Source organism: Malaya genurostris, chromosome 2 (assembly GCF_030247185.1).
Source record: "Malaya genurostris strain Urasoe2022 chromosome 2, Malgen_1.1, whole genome shotgun sequence".
NCBI classification, from domain to species: Eukaryota; Metazoa; Arthropoda; class Insecta; order Diptera; family Culicidae; genus Malaya; species Malaya genurostris.
This window is the reverse complement of record NC_080571.1, coordinates 2,506,686-2,524,119: the sequence shown is the minus strand read 5'-3', so window position 1 is coordinate 2,524,119 and position 17,434 is coordinate 2,506,686. Positions and strand designations below refer to the sequence as shown.

Genomic DNA, 17,434 nt, shown 5'->3' with positions numbered 1-17,434 from the left:
AAAAAGGTTTACACTCAATTATCTCTGGAACAACTCAACCGATTCTCGCAAACTAAGATTCAAATGAAAGATCTTATAATATCCTAAAAATTTGTAAAACATTTTATCTGGATCCGACCTCCGGTACCGGAACTAAAGCGTGAGAAGTGGTAAATTACCAATTTTATTATTTTTTTTCCACAAACGATGGTTAAAAACAGGTACAAATCCCATAAAACTGTCTAATAAATTCTCCTAGTTTGCAGAGCTTGTTAGTTTGTGGGCATGAAAACTTAATTCGGCACTACTGGTCCCCTCTTTTCCTGTTCCGAGAGCACCGAAAGTGGAGAAGAAAAACTCCTAAAAATAAATTCACTTTGATGCGATGTTTGAACCGATTTTCACAAATCTTGATTTGAATTAAAGTTCATGCTGTCTTTAAAGCTAATTTCATCCGGATCCGACTTCCGACAGTTATAGTTACAGGGCGATGAGTGTCAAAATTTTCAAATCGCCATATAGAGTGACAATATATACATCACCGGTACGTGGGGGTATGGTGGAAAAAGAAAACACAAAACGAACAAGGCATGCTTTGTTCTATTTCGTACAGGTTGTGTAGTGATGTCAATAATAATAATAATAATAATAATAATAATAATAATAATAATAATAATAATAATAATAGTAATAATAATAATAATAATAATAATAATAATAATAATAATAATAATAATAATAATAATAATAATAATAATAATAATAATAATAATAATAATAATAATAGTGCTGTTTAGCTTGACTTACATATGCAGAAGTAACAGAAACGCAGATTCGTTTCGTTTGTTAGATTTCGTTTAATTGGTTTAATCGAAATAGAGCATGAGATACTAATTATAGGTTTAACTACGTTCAAAACTGTTCCAATTTGTAGGTCATAATTGTTGGTAGCAAACGAACCAACTTCGGCTATTCCGTTAATCTGAATCCGGTTTCGGAAGAATTGGAAATAGTGATTAAAAACTGCAAAAAGGATCTCACTCATTTTTCTTGGAGATGGCTAAATCGATTTTGATCGTGCCATTTGAGCCAATTTGTTTTGATTCCTGATTCCCTTCGGGATGAAAATGTTTGTTGAGATCTAACTAGTGGAATGTCTTGAAGTGAGAGATGAAAAAATTAAAAATAATGCTCCACTAAACACAAAAAAGTCATTTTGCAGATTTTTAAAAAATGTGGACGGGTATAATATTAAACTTTAAAGAAAAATGAACTATTCGAAAAACCATGCGTCTCCATCAAATTATCATCCGATGGAGATGCATGGTATTTGATTTTAATATCGTACCCAGTCACTTTCAGAACTAAATACCATGCGTTTCCATCTACAACTTGAGTATTAACGTAATTAATAATGATAACAGAATTTCATTCCTTTTATTATTTACACACACCCGCACGCCTGGCTCAATTTACCAAGTAATGATGTAGGAAATGCCAGCGGACGGTTGTAATTCATAAGGAATGACCAGTGAATCGTTTCGCTACGTCATTACTAACTAAATCGAAACGTACAGACGTACGGGCGTGTGTAAATAATTTTAGTAATAAAAATCTTTCCTAAGCCCTGAATCAAATTGTAGATGGAAGCGCATGGTATTTAGTTCTAAGGACAGGTGATATGTGATTTTAGAACTAACTACCAAGCGTCTCCATCAGATGATAATTTGATGGAGACGCATGGTTTTTCGAATGATTTATTTTTTAAAGTCTGAAATTATACCCGTTCACATTTTTTAAAAACTGAAAAAATACAACGTAATGTATCTTATGATCAAAAATGAACCGGAATTTTCATTTTAAAATTCCCGCGCTTGTCCAATCGGTAAACTTTTATTCTCTCAACGTTGGCAACACTTTTATACACATTCTGTCAAATTTTGACGCATATCGTACGATTAGTTTTTGTTTGGCGTCTATACAAAGAAGTTGAAAAATTTTCGTGTGGCGATTTTTATAATGGATGAAAATTTAGAACAACGTGCGTGCATCAAATTTTGTGTTGCAAATGGACTTAAGTGTTCCGAAATGTTGAAAATGTTAGAAAAGGCCTATGGTGAATCATGTCTAGGAAAAACACAGGAATACTACTGGTATAAACGCTTCAAAGGTGGTCGTACAAGCTTGGATCATGATGAGATACCTGGCCGCCCAACAACATCTGTTACTGAAGAAAACATTGAATCGGCGAAGCAAATCGTGTTGCAAAATCGTTCTGTACCGATTAGAGAGATTGCTGTGTTGTTGGGCATCTCTTATGGATCAGCCGAACACATTTTAACTGATGTTTTGGGTTTGAAACGCGTCGCTTCTCGGCTGGTGCCAAAAATGCTGAATTTCATTCAAAAACAGTGTCGTGTTGATGTGGCCAAAGAGATGATTTCCAACGCAGATAGTGACCCCACATTCATCGAAAGCATCATAACTGGTGATGAGGTGTGGATCTATGAATATGACGTCGAAACCGCACACCAATTGACCGAATGGCGCTTTGAAGGCGAGCGAACAAAAAAATTTCGAAAAATTTGAACCTTTTTTCTTCACATGAAATACATTTTGAAAAATTCTGAAAAAAATCAGAAAAGAAAATCCCATAACTCCTAAAATATTTTTTTTTCAATTTTTTTTGCTAAAGAAGTTTTTGGAAAATTTAAATAAAATGAAAATCAGAAGAACCATTCTAACTCCACAAATATCGCAGTTAAAGGGTTAAAGTTTTGTGAAAATCATCTCCAATACAAAACCCTTTCAAACAGCTTATATCAATTTTATTTCTGTGTGGGGGTAGTTTTTATATGCAAACCCGGCTACACCCTTTATGAATTATTGAGCCTTCAGCAATTGAAAGTAAACAAAAAATTCTGTTTTTTAAATTAGAAACTTTCAATTGAGAATCAAAATTTCATTTTATTTCCTTATAAATATACGAAAAATATACATTTTTAGTTATAGTTCAAAGATTCTCGAGCCTTCCTTTTGGACGAATTTCTGACTTTCTCTATAGAAAGGTATTAGAATTGCTGGAAACGCCGACTTTAGAACCTCGGAGACCCATAGTGTTATATACCATTTGACTCAGTTCGACGCGATAGGATAATGTATGTATGTGTGTGCACTTTTCGAAGATGTTTTTACCGCTCAAAAAGGGCTGAACCGAATATCAAATGACTGCGACTTCGGGTTCTGGAGAAATGATATTATAAGCGACGTAACCGACAAAACACGTTTTTAACGCTCTTATAAGGGCTCGCATAAGGGCGCCAATATTTTGGGATCCACTCTAATTTCGTAAAGCGTCAGTGTTCAAAAGTTTAAGCATCTCGAAAAAACTAAATCTCGACGTTTCGACATTTCATGACTTTTGGCATTACACGAAAATATCACACCACTAGGTGGATTAAGAAAGATTTTCTAATGACCACCGGAATTTTCGTAAGACTTATGTCGTTTTTCATGGATTCCACTCGCTTGGTGCCAGTGTTTTGCTCTGACAGTTGATCAATGAAACGGTTTTGTAAAGTTTGGTTTGCCCGCTTGCTGCTCGGAAAGGAAAACGGGTGCAAAATAGTTGCCCGCGAATTGTTCCGAAAGTGCAATTTTTTCGTGCGGCGCAAATCAATGAAACACAGTGCACCTGTTTTGATTGCCCGACTGCACGAAAAGTGCACGAGTCGAGCAAAACACTCCACGAGTGTTTGCAATGAAAAACGACATTAGTTTCTAAACTTTTACGGAAATGTGTGTCTGACAGAATCGAAGTAAGCTAGACATACAAATTATGATAGAATATTTGAAATCTGAAAATGCAGCAGTGATTCGATAACAGTTGACGAAGAAAGATGCATTGTGCGATTGAGACGAATCGCAAAGGCTGCGACAATTCTTTATCCTTTCAAAGTAGAATGGCAAAAAAATAGTTCCACAATTAATCCTAAGAAATCTCGGGAAACTTTCCGGAAATGGTAACTAAATAAAATCAATTCGTAACTCGTAATTTCTATGGTCTTCGAATTAAATTCATTTGATACAACCGTTTGTGAAGTAATTTATTTTCAAATTTGCACACTTTTTCTACTTGTAAAATAGCAGACCACAACGTTTCCCTTTTCGTTTTTTTTTTGTTACTTTGAGGAGGTTTTAAAGCCAAAGCCTTGGTATTACATTCCTGTAGTGGAATTTGACCTTCTGTTTCAACAGACTTCGCAGCCGATTCAGGGTGTACAGAACCATTGCAGGTCGGGAGGAGATTTTAAAACAACCACCAAATATGACTAAATTAAAATAATCAAACAATAACTTAGGGGTATAGAAAAGCATCTACTATAACTATGTTGCTTTGATTTGTTGACTTCTGATAAGTCTGCGCAGAGATACAGTGGACCCCCCAAATTATGATTTCTGAGAAGTGTCTTCGAAAATACTCCTTCACCGACTTATTTCTCAATATTTTTTCACGAAAACAAAATACATAATGTGGTTTGAATAATGCTTTTTTTAATGCAAAACATTTGAATTTACTTTTTTGAACGATAGCCCTAGAAAAGTTCGCAAAAATCGTGTATTATTTCATCTGTTAGACCCTACCCCACTCCCTTAACAGAAAAGGCATGCGTTTTCTGTTAAAATTTGTCGTTTCCGTCGCCGTCCTGCTGCATTGTGTTCAGATTTATCCTCGCCCAGAAACTAATCTGCAAAGCTGTCGGGATATGATAATAGCCTTAGGGTAAACTCACTATACTGCCAAATAATATGTTGGCTAGGCATGTAGCGATCAAGTATTATTCAAATTCAATTTAATTAAATGCTTTTTAATCACACCCTGGTACATTGTCAACCGTGTCGTCCTGTGGTGGTGGTGCTGTCCAGGAACGAGGGAAAGAGAGAGAGAGAGAGATAGAAAAAAATAGCACCCTGTGACAGCCGAAAAAGATCGAGTCATAGTCTACTGCGATGGTTCGAGCGCGCGCGCCCGCTTTTGCAAATATGCTGACACACGCGGGATTGGGAAATATGCAAATCAGTCCGACGGTGACGGTGTAGTTTCCGTGATGTGAAGTCGAGTTTTAAATTGAATATTAATTTAAATTTTCGCTCGTTAAGACTAAATATTATGCCGAGCCGACGCGATCTGAAGTGCGGCTGAGATTAAGCATCAATTTGTTTTCTGTCGCTCGGAACGTTTTGAGGTTAAGCCATGCATAATTTTTGTGGGTGAATAATTAAATAAACCGTCTTTGCTGGTTGCAGTTTATGGTGGATTTTAATAAAAGTGTCGAAAGTTGCATAATAATTATATCACAATAATTAATCATTCAGTTCCAGAGGAATCTCGACTGTCACTATCTATACTGATTCATTTGTAAAGTTTAAACACAATAAATATTTTGAATTGAAATGAGTAGGGGTGATCAGTGTTGTTTGTCCGAGTGCCTTTCATGAAAAGTGCCTTAGTATGCGCAGAGGCGTCATCTCTAATGTTTTTGGTGAGGTATTAGCACAAAGAAATATACAGACTAGACCGAAACAAAGTTTTCTACTTTAACTCACGGTCCTCCGTTAAACTGGCAACATTGATGTTAAAAAAAGAGAAAGTAAACAAACGGGAAATTCTCATTGTTGACTAGGTCGAAATGAACATTTTATACAGAAATGAAATGTTTTTTATTATTACACAGAACACGTTCAAACGTTCCTTTTATCTTTGTCCGCACAATTTTCTCGACAATGCACAGTGGTTCGAATCAATAAAAACGTGGACATAAATCAGTAGCTGCAAACCGTTCTTTTAATGCATATAGTTGCTTTGAAGAAATTATTTACAAATATATACCGCGTAATTTGTTTCTATCCCTAATTGTTCATGGCCTACTTTGACAAAAATATTACCATAACTTTTTTTCTGAAGAGATAGAAAAATTTTTTTCTCTGCAAAGTTTAAGAACTATTGACAATAATTTACTTTGCCAAATATACCAAAAGTCTAGGTCGAACCGTTTTTATGGCAACCCTCTTAAAATCAGTTTATTATTCATAACTTGTTTCGAATTGTTTTGTTATGCACACTTTGTTTTCAATAATTGTAGAAAATAGAAAATCCCATATTTTTGTTGAAGGTAGTGCATAGGTTTGTTCTTTCCTGGCAAAGTTATACAACATTTTACCTTTTTTTACCTATGATAACCGTTAAACCGAAGCGAAATATGCGACCTTATGCAGCTAATTTTTACAAAATTTATCGGAACTCGATGGAACTTTTTTTAGGCCTTTTCATAGCTAGTTTTAGTTATTGAATTATGGCAACCCCCTTAAAACTAGTTTTCTAATCATAACTTGTTTCGAGTTATTTTTTATGCACTTTGTATGGAATAATTGAAGAAAATATAAAATCCCATAATTTTGTAGAAGGTGAAGCATAGGTTTATTCTTTTCAGAAAACTCGGACGATAGCATGATTGATCGAATGCAATGCGACTAGGTGACATATTGTAATGATTTAAATGGTATCTAAAACTTTGAAGTAGATACTTAAGTAATCGAGATAGATTCTACGTAGATAAATCCAAAAAACTGTTTTTAAAACAAAGCGAATATATATAGAAAAAATTGGTTTGCATTATTTATATCTTCAGAAAAAATACCTCAAAACGAGATAGAAAATAAACTTATTTTGTGAAAAAAAAACTATATTTATTCGAAATTGGTACTATCTCCTTATCAAAAATAAGGGTGCCACTTTTAAAAGAAGCGGTATATAATATTGTAAAACTTCTTTAAAGACACACGTTAGCTCTTAAAAATCAGTGAAAGTCAGTACAGACTTTTGACCGTCTTTTTCCAGTTTTGGACCACTGTGCGATGGTTCAAACGACTTAGACAATCGTCTACACCGAAACCTACATTTATGAACTAAACGGGGGTTCGTAAAAAGAGGTAGTTTACTTATTTGGGATTTGGTTCGTAAAAAAGTTTTGTGTAATGAATGTGGAAACCGCGCATCATATGGCTATTTTCGGAACGCATGTGAAGAGTAAGTGCTATAAGTAGTAAGTAAGTGATGTTTGGACTCGTTTCAAAATCCAAGATGGCGGCTTCCGGTTTATTGAGATTGCTTAAAACCACTAACAATATGGATATTTTCGGAACGGGATTGATGAGTAGATTCCGGAAAATGATGTTCGAGGTGGTTCTTAAATTCAAGATGGCGACTTCCGGGTTTTTGATATTCCTTGAAAACCCTTACAATATGGGAACTTTCGGGCCGAGATTGAAAAGTAGATGTTGAAAAACGATATTTGAGGTGGTTCTGAAATCCAAAACAGTGACTTCCGGTTTATGAGTATTTCTTAAAAGTTTTTGCCGTATTCCTTGAACTTGGCATTCCTTGAAAACACTATACCGGAAGTCACCTCATTGAATTTTGAAACGAGCTCAAACATCGTTTATTGGTATCCAATCTGTTCCGGAAATTTCTTTGTTTTAAGGGTTTTTAAGGCATATCGAAAAACCGGAGGATGTTAGATTGGAATTCGAGACCAAACATAGTTTTGCGGCATCTGTTTATTAAATACTTTCCAAAAATACCCGCATTGTGAAGGTTTTCAAGAAATCGATAAAGATAAACCGGAAGTCGCCTTCTTGGATTTCAGAATCACCTCGAACATTGTTTTCCGACATCTACTCATCAATCCCGTTCCAAAAATACCCATATTGTAGTAGTTCCCATGTAATATAAATGAGCCGGAAATCGATGTATTCCAAAACCTCTTTTTTACGAAGCAGGTTCGCAAAAAAATTTAAGTTATTTGGGATTTGGTTCGTAGAAAGAGTTACGTAAAAAGAGGTAACGTATAAAAAGTGTTCGTAAGCGGAGGTTTGGGTGTATTCGTTTAGAAATATAATATAATAAAAGATTTAATCGTTTACTTTCGGACATTTAACTGCCGAAATCAGTTAAATTCGCCTAATTGATCATTAGATTCGAAATTTTTGAAAATCAGCCATTTTGAAGAAATCGTACTGCATTCCGCATAAAATTTTTTGGTACCTTCCGGGATCGAAATCCGAATACCAGTATAACTTAAATAAGTTTATTTGTCATTTTTTACGTTTCGCTTTCAACTCATCAGTGCGTCAGCAGTTTATGTTGAACTGCTAACGCCACCTAACGGTTCAACATAAACCGCTGAACAGACATAAAGTTAATGCTATTAACATAACCGAAGTGCTATGTCTTTACTGACGTGCCGAAAGAAACGAAACTAAGTGACGACGTTCTGGCCGTCAACAGATAGTAGTTATTTAGGAGTTTGGTACCACGTGGTGGCGTTAGCAGTTCAACATAAACACACACACACACTGAATCGATTGGTATATGACACTCCGCTCTCCGGGCCTCGGAAAATTTTTCTAAAGTTTGAGCGAATTCTATAACTGATTTACTTTTCACCAGATTTTGGAGAGTTGTCACTGCTTTTCTTTTTAAACGGACGTGACATTTTCAAAAAGACGGCAATACTTAAAAAGATTGCTTGCTTTTTGTTTCCTTGACAACGGAACGTTATGGAATTGAATTACAAATATTTCATTTTGAATTTTTTCAAATAAATGAATTTTAAAATTGTCAGGGAAAAAGGTGTTTACATCAATTAGTTTCAATAATATCTAAGTGTCAGAAATCACAAATCAATTGAAACAATAGTGCATGGTCATATTTCATTCAAAACATGTTGGGATTGTATTACCAATACTAAAACATAACATGATTGCTCGTAGTTACCGCCGCGGTTCGTTTACAAACCGAAATATTAAAAAAAATAAAACCACAACTGTACATTTTCGAGCATTTTTCATTTTGTATTTTGTAGTTTTGATTTTTTGTAGTTGATGATAAATACTATTACGAAGAGTTGAAATTTTCTGGCTGAACCATTTTTCACAAACTGAGGCCAAATAAAAGACCCTATGGAAGCGTACATCTTAATTGAATTTTATGCGGATCCGACTTCCGATTCCGGTGTTAAAGGATGATATGTGTTTAAAGTCTCATTTTTTGCTGGTATAAAAAAGACATATATCTGCGATAACAGAAACTCACTAGCATAAGAAATAATACCAATAATTGTTCTTCAGAAAAGAGGGAAAATTATGTTAGTTGATTTTACGCCATGAGTAAACATTAAGAGTGCGGGATCTAGTGTTTGAAAAGAAAAACTTACCTGAATACCGTTAGGATGATGCCCTTGGTAAATTGCACTCTTAGTTGGTGTTGAACAGTCGTTCGCACCGCACGCGTATAGCTCTTGGCTCCTGGAATTTTTTTCTGGTTTCCTAGAGTTTCATTGATTCACGGCTTCAGTCTTTTATAAAGCTACCTGAATCACTAACAGTCTTTTTAAAGACTATTGTTGAGTCAGCCTTTCTTAAGGCTATACAAAGAGTGATATTAGAGTGACTAAGTGATACAAAGAGTGATATTAGAGTGACTAATAAATTATTCAGCCTTTTTTAAGGCTAGCTATTCAAAGAACTATTCCTCGAACTAATCAGCCTTTATTAAGACTACCAAAAAATCAGTCTTTATCAAGACTTTTTCAAACTAGGAGTCTAATCGAAGACTAATTTAGCCTAGTTAATTTAATTTAAATTTTCATTCATTTCAAAAATGCCAGCATCCAACCGAAAAGGCAACAAACCTAAGGCTAAAAATAATTCAATACGGAATAAATCACAATCCGTTATTCGACATTTTTTTTAATAACATAACCGATCTTATAGAATCTGAATGTAAAAATAAAAGACAACGGACGGATTTCCCTTCCGCTGATTCGATGCCGTCTAACAATATTTACGACGATTTATTAATTTTAGTTTGACGTAAAGCCGCCATGACTAAGTTCAGTTTTTGCAATGACTGAGCGGCAATATATATTGGAGAAGCCAAGTGAAAGAAAAACTAACAGAAAAGATGAATTTTTGGAAGAAGAAACGCTCAGAGACAGGACTCGAACCTGCGTTCTTATGCATTCCGTGCATACGCGCTACCATTTCGACACTCTGATCTTGCTTTAGCCACTCTAAAACTCGAAACAGACAGACGATGTACGTTGCTACTATGTCTGTTTCGAGTTTTAGAGTGGTTTTGCCCCTTCCCAAGTAATACTTATGAAAAAAAAGAGCGAATGGTACTTCTAAACCACGCTCTGGAATTTCCCATGAACTTTACTTAATACACTTCAATCGAAGCGATGTAAACAATTTGAAAACTTTAGAAAAATTACGTTTCATTTCCCACATTAAAAGTCATTGGGAACATTATAAACGGAATAATCGTATTGCGAACTTAACGCAATGTCGTCGTTGCCAAGGCTTCGGTCATGGAACCAAAAATTGTCATATGGATATACGGTGTTTGAATTGTGGTAAATCGCATTCGAAAGACGTTTGTCCAATGAATGAAACCACTGATAAATTTTCATCTTTTAATTGTGATGGAAATCATAAATCCAATTATTTGAAATGTCCTGTCAGGGAAAAAATTTTAAACGCTCGTTCGCTTAGACAACAAGTCAAATCAACGACCTTAAATTTACAGAATATACCTGAAAATCAAAAAACCGTTACAAATGCCACGCCTAATTCTTCTAAGGCACTTATTTCTTCGAATTTAAAACAAAAAACAGGTACGCCTGCCAATTCCTCTTCTAACGAAAACAATTTATTGACAGGTAGATCGACCTTGTCATCATCTTCTTCTAATGTCAGTTATGCTAGTATAACAGGTAGAAATCTACCACTTAATTCTTCTAATGTAAATAACCAAAACACAGGACCGCCATGCAGTTCATCTTCTAACGAAAACAATTTATTAATAGGTAGATTGGCCATATCATCTTCTTCTAATGGCAGTTCTAATGGCAGTCTACCTCCTTCAATACCATTCGCTTCTTTAAATGAAGTTGATTTAGGCGATATAACTAAAAATAAAATGATCTACCTACAAGATCAACTTTTTCGAATGATCATCCGAATGAATTCGACTTCATCTCTTTTTGAAGCATTTCAAATCGGATGGCAATTTGCAAATAATATTATAATGAGTTTAAAATTTAACAGTGATGTTAAATAATTATTTGAATATTTTAATTTGGAATTCTCGATCTTTGAAATCGAGTGAAGATGAATTTTATAATTTTCTCAAAGTTCACAAAATTCATATTGCCATTGTGACAGAGACTTTTCTTAAGCCAAATGTCAAATTGAAAAACAATCCACATTATGTGGTTCATCGATTTGACAGGTTTACTGGAATGGGCGGTGGAGTTGCCATTTTTGCCCAACGGCAAATTAAACATCGAATTTTACCTTCTTTCAATACTAAAGTTATTGAAAGCTTGGGAATCGAAGTTGAAACCATTCACGGAATTTATTTCATCGCTGGAGCATATTTGCCATTCCAATTCACCGGCGAACAATTAAATTTCTTTAAAGGCGATTTGCAAAAACTCACAAGATATCGACCAAAATTTTTCGTAATAGGGAACTTAAATGCAAAGCATGTCCAGTGGAATTGTAGGCAAAATAACAGTAATGGAAAAATACTTCATAATCAACTCTCAGCTGGTTACTTCACAGTTCTTCATCCCAGTAATCCGACTTGTTTCTCTTCCGTGAAAAACCCGTCTACAATTGATCTGGTTCTAACGGATCAAAGTCACATTTGTAGTGAACCGATTACACATGCTGACTTTGACTCAGATCATCTTCCTGTAACATTCAGACTTTCCAACGAAGCTATAATTAATCCAATTAGTTCTATATTCAACTATCATAGCGCTAATTGGTTGGATTACAGATCTCACATTGAAAATCATGTGGATCATGAAACTATTTTAGAAAATTCTGCGGACATCGACACAGCAATTGATAATTTGAATCATTACATTATCGAAGCTAGAAATCTTTCAGTTCCCAAAGCTCAAACTAAATTAAATTCTCCTATCATCGATGACAATCTTCAACTGCTCATTCGGTTGAAGAATGTTCGTCGACGACAATATCAACGTTCTCGTGATCCTGCTATGAAAAAACCTCAGAAACCAATTCCTGCTCTCAAGGAAGGAAATCAAATACTTCTTACAAATGGTGAAAAAGCTCAAAAACTTGCTCAGCAGTTCGAGAGTGTCCACAATTTTAATTTGAATGTTGTGAGTCCTATTGAAAATGAAGTCTCACTGAAATATGAGCATATTTCAACCCAAGTGTTATCACAAGATGACATTATTGAGACGAATTTTGATGAAAATTAATCAATTATTAGGAAACTTAAAAACATGAAGGCTCCTGGTAATGATGGAATTTTTAATATTCTTATTAAAAATCTTCCCGGTGTTGTCTTGAGACTCCTGGTTAAAATCTTCAACAAGTGTTTTTCATTAGCTTACTTCCCAAAAAGATGGAAAAACGCTAAAGAAATTCCTATCCTCAAACCTGATAAAAACCCAGCAGAAACATCAAGTTATCGACCAATTAGCTTACTTTCTTCTATCAGTAAACTTTTTGAAAAAATTATCTTGTTGAGAATGATGACTCATATAAATGAGAATTCAATTTTTTTACCAGAGCAGTTTGGATTTCGTCATGAACATTCAACTACTCATCAACTTGTAAGAGTTACGAACATGATAAAAACAAATAAATCTTCTGGGTTATCCACTGGAGTTGCTCTTCTAGACATAGAAAAAGCATTCGACAGTGTTTGGCACAAAGGTTTAATAGCAAAAATGTCTGATTTCCAGTTTCCTATTTATTTGATCAAAATGATTCAAAATTATTTAACTGATCGTACTCTTCAGGTTAGCTATCAGAATTGTAAATCTACGAGCCGGTGTTCCGCAGGGTTCGAACGTAGCTCCAATATTGTATAATATTTTCACTTCTGATCTTCCAAATCTACCCGTTGGTTGTCAGAAATTGCTATTCTGTGACGACACAAGTCTGCTAGCCACAGGTAGAAATCTAAGAGTGATCTGCAGTCGCCTACAAAGAAGTTTAAATATTTTCAGTGATTATCTGTCAAAATGGAAAATTAAACCAAATGCAGCAAAAAACGCAATTAATTATCTTTCCTCATAAGCCAAGAGCTTCTTTCCTTAAACCAAACAATGATCACATTCTCAAATTGAATGGCTTGGAATTGACATGGTCTGATCAAGCTAAATACTTAGGTTTAACGTATGACAAAAAACTCACTTTCAAGGATCACATTGAAGGAATCCAGGCAAAGTTTAATAAATATATTAAATGCTTATATCCTCTTATAAACAGAAATTCTAAGCTCTGTCTAAAAAACAAATTGTTAATTTATAAACAAATTTTCAGACCAGCCATGCTTTATGCAGTACCAATTTGGTCAAGTTGTTGTTCCACCAGGAAGAAAACGCTTCAAAGGATTCAGAATAAAATTCTGAAAATGATTTTGAAGCGTCCTCCCTGGTTTAGTACAAATGAGTTACACAGACTCACAAATATAGAACCATTAGATGTAATGTCACATAATATTATAAGCAAATTCCGACAAAAATCGATGCAATCTTCAATTGAATCGATTCGCTCTCTGTATTAGTTAGTAAGTTAGAATATAAGTTCCTTTTCCCCATTACACAATACAAGTAGGTTTAGAATTTTCCCTACACAAAAATCTCAGAATTGCGGAAGCAAATGATGTTATCATGGTATCAACCAAATCATATATATAATAGGGCTGAAAAGTCACCACTTGTGGCTGAACACCCAATTTAAATCTTAATATTTTAATTTTAACTCATATTCCAATGAATAGTTATTTAAAAAAAAGATTACACTATGATTCTTATCATTTTTTTCCGTTGATTGAATAAAATGAGTTAAGAATTGATACCATTTTTTGCTCATATTTGACATCTCAACAGCCTTATTGACTCGTACATAGGTTTCGCGGAGTTGGTGATTTATGGTGGACTATTTCACGAATTAGTTTACCTTTTAGTTAAAATTTGTCAGTCGAGCAGTTATTTTATCGTTGTCAAAAATCACCCTGTTCGAAAGTATAGTTATGCAACGACACTGAAAAAAAATCTAATTTTAATTTCAGATTTTTAGTCAGAGTCAAAATCAAAGAAAATACCCCAATAAAAAGTTTCAATACATTGTCAACAAAGTAAATTTTCTTCTTACGTTTTCTGTATAGTGATTATTGTACAACTTGATATCGTTTTATTTTCAGTGCAATATAAACCCAAATAACTGTCCATCCGTCAAAGTACAGGTAAATTCCACTACTCAATAGAAAAGAACTGTTCGGTTACAATAATTTACGAAATGGTAAGTTTAATAGAAATTTGCACTTCTTTTCGCCATCACTGGAACAATACTCTAAAATATTGCATTATAGTTTGTAAAAATCGGTTCAGAAATTACTGAAAAAATCCAGTACTCATTTTCTCATAGATTTGTACATATTACCTTGTAATATTTTTCGATATGAGAAAGATAAAAGTGATTTGACATCTGTTTTAATCGACACCTACTCTGCTCTTACTCTGAAATTGAAAACTCATCTGAACTCACTAATGTCGTTTTCGCCTAACTGATGTCAAACCGTTTGTTCGCAGCTAGTTTCTGACCTAGTTTCAACGTCGTTGAACTGAAAATTCGGTCGGTCGGTTTCGAACGTTTTCGTGAAACGTCGTTTGTTTGATGTAACTATCCTCGGTCAGTTTCAGTTTTCTCAAACGAAAACGACATAAATACTGGAATGTTTCACACACAAAATTGAAATACATCTCAATTTTTAATATACATCATTTATTAAATGTGTTTGTTGTATTCTTATATAACTGAATCCTATTATGTCGCATATGCTTCCCTCATAAAGTTCCTCCACCGCATAATTACTGTTAAATGTTTGCTGTATTGATTTTATATACAATTTCACTAAAATTTTTGCTGTTTCCATTTGCCGTTTCCTCTATTTGCGTTGTGCTACAATGTCATCTAAATAGATTTGTTTTTTTTTGTTTTGCTTGATTGATATAATCCTACAAACTTAGAAAGTAGAAACAGGAGAGCAAAAACAAAAGTCAACAGTTTCTAACATTAACCCAGCAGAAAACCTTTGCCGCTCTGCGCGGTCACTACGCCGGCTGTCCGGCCAGCACCGGGAAGCACTTTTCCTTCGGTTTCCGGCCGATCAGCAGGAGCAACAAAAAAAACGTTATCCAGGGTAGATAGATCTGAAAGAAGCGAAAAAACGACAAGCAGGAGAGGGCCGTCAGTGCCAGAATTGTCATCAACCGCTGCTCCCCGGACGGCACCAGCAGCGACCGGGACGAGGACGCATCCCCGTCGTGGTGGTGTCCTCCCGGGTGACCACCACCGCCGTCACCGTCCGGTCCACCGTGATTCGATGGCGAAGATTTGCTGTACGCTGTCAGCTGGGGATAGTTGATATAAGTTTCTCCGTTTGCCCCGTACTCCACGTAGGCTGGCGGGTTTGTGATGTACTCGAAGATAAAGTCCGTCGGGGGTCCACGCGGGGTTGCCTCCGGCATTCCTTCGTACGGAGTGAAAAAGATAGAGAGAAAAAGAGACCGTTTGAAAACCTCAGATAAAATCGCAGCAGGTCATCAGCCGGTGGGGCTTATGACAAATGGCGGGTTATCGAGGGACAAACGAGAACGGGACGAAAAACTTACTTTGCACCATCAAAGTTGTTCTTCGTACTGGGATCGTAGTTGGCTGTTCCGTCGTAGTAGTCGTGGTCGTCGTCGTCGTCGTTGTCGTAGTCGTTGTTGTTGTCGTGGTGGTTGGACGCTTGATTTCTGCAATAAAAAAAACGGATGAGAAATATAAAATGGGAAAAACATTATTAGGTTAATAGAAAAGGGAATTCGCACTGACCGTAGGGTTAAATATAAAGCAGTAATTTAATTCAAAAGCATTGAACTGACATCAAGAGTTGTCAAATCTGTCAATCAATGATGAACTTATTCATGTAGCAATAAAAATACTTTGAATGACTTATTGAACCATCTGTATTTGAAAACTTTGGTTGATTATTTTCAGGATTCGTTGGTCCAGAAAAAATTGGAGCCATCGGGAAAAACCTTAGAAAGGAAAAAAATTCTAATTTTCCTGCCATTAAATCTCTACATTCATGTTCCCAGAGGGTACTATCAGATTTGGATCCACGCCCCGAGTTTCCGTACTAGGATCTGTATTATTATTTAGAAATAAACAACTAAAATAGAATCACCAGCTGAGTGAGGTGGCAAGAAACATAAAACCCTATATTTACGGCGTCATAAACGTGTACTGGCATGAGTATGTGTGTTTGTGTGTTTGCCTGGCCAACTACGTTCAGCTCAGAAAGGGTCTCATTTTTATCAATCTTTTTAAAGCCTGACAGACAGTGCACTCTAGCCAGCAGTCGAAGGCAATTACGTCGGGAAGGGCAAGAGAGTGAGAGAAAAGGGAAGGGAAACCCTGTTAGTTGATTTTATGGCAGCTTTTATGGCGGTACAGTTTTGACGCTGTACCGATCCTCGCATGTTTTACCCGTCGAGTTAGTTGGCGAAATGTAATTTGGCAGCACATTTTCCCATTTTATTTTATTGGATTTTCCACCGCAATAAAACTATGAAACTGATAACATAAGCACACACGCACAGATATCCAGATACAGGCGCGCCCGTACGGACCGGAGTGCAGACTTACCATAAACCCTAATGGTTTTATTCGCCTTGCCGAAGGCGTTCGATGATATGCACATGTAGCTGCCGGCATCGTTGGCGCCGAACCGACGAATTCGGAGACTCATCCGGCCGGAATAGTGCGAGTTGTACTGTTCCCGAATCTCGTACCGATCCCCGTTCAACATCACTTCCTGCCGCGGGTTAACCGGTGCAATGAGATTGTTTCGGCCGTCCGGTAGTGGTCCACCAGAACCGGCCAAATTTTTCGTTGTACCTCCAGACGTGGAAACCTTGGTCCAGTAGTTCACCGAACGGGGGTACGACTCAACAGCGCAGTCCAGTTCGACGTCCGAATCTTCGAAAACTCCCAGCAGGGTCTTCGCCGTGGTCACATTTGGAGCAACTGTTCCGTGGTGGAGATAAACAGTTAATATTGTATTGAATAGTCTAGGACTACTGAAACACTGAGGTGTTGATAAGAAAAAAGGTATTATGCAATTAAAAAGATTCAATCCATTGGATTCGTAAATAATAAGTTTCTCAAATTTTCATCATGTAGCCCTTTAAAATCATGAATAAATCTAGATCAACATTTGAAAGACGCGGTCATTACAAGTAAATCTCCCGAAAATCGGCTAGAGATCACCCTATGGACTCTAAAATTC

General features: G+C 35.8%; 1 protein-coding gene across 2 annotated transcripts in view; it reads right to left on the bottom strand.

Moving 5' to 3' along the window:
- Positions 1-14,863: 14,863 nt before the first annotated feature.
- LOC131432780 (peroxidasin homolog) overlaps positions 14,864-17,434 on the bottom strand; it is a 136,187-nt gene continuing 133,616 nt past the window's right edge. For both annotated transcript variants that reach the window (XM_058599285.1, XM_058599286.1), the window contains exons 7-9: positions 16,792-17,172; positions 15,771-15,896; positions 14,864-15,628 (exon numbers count right to left, since the gene is read on the bottom strand). In XM_058599285.1, coding sequence (XP_058455268.1) covers positions 15,210-15,628; positions 15,771-15,896; positions 16,792-17,172 — 926 coding nt within the window. In that variant the 3' untranslated portion in view covers positions 14,864-15,209. The remainder of the gene's footprint in view (positions 15,629-15,770; positions 15,897-16,791; positions 17,173-17,434) is intronic.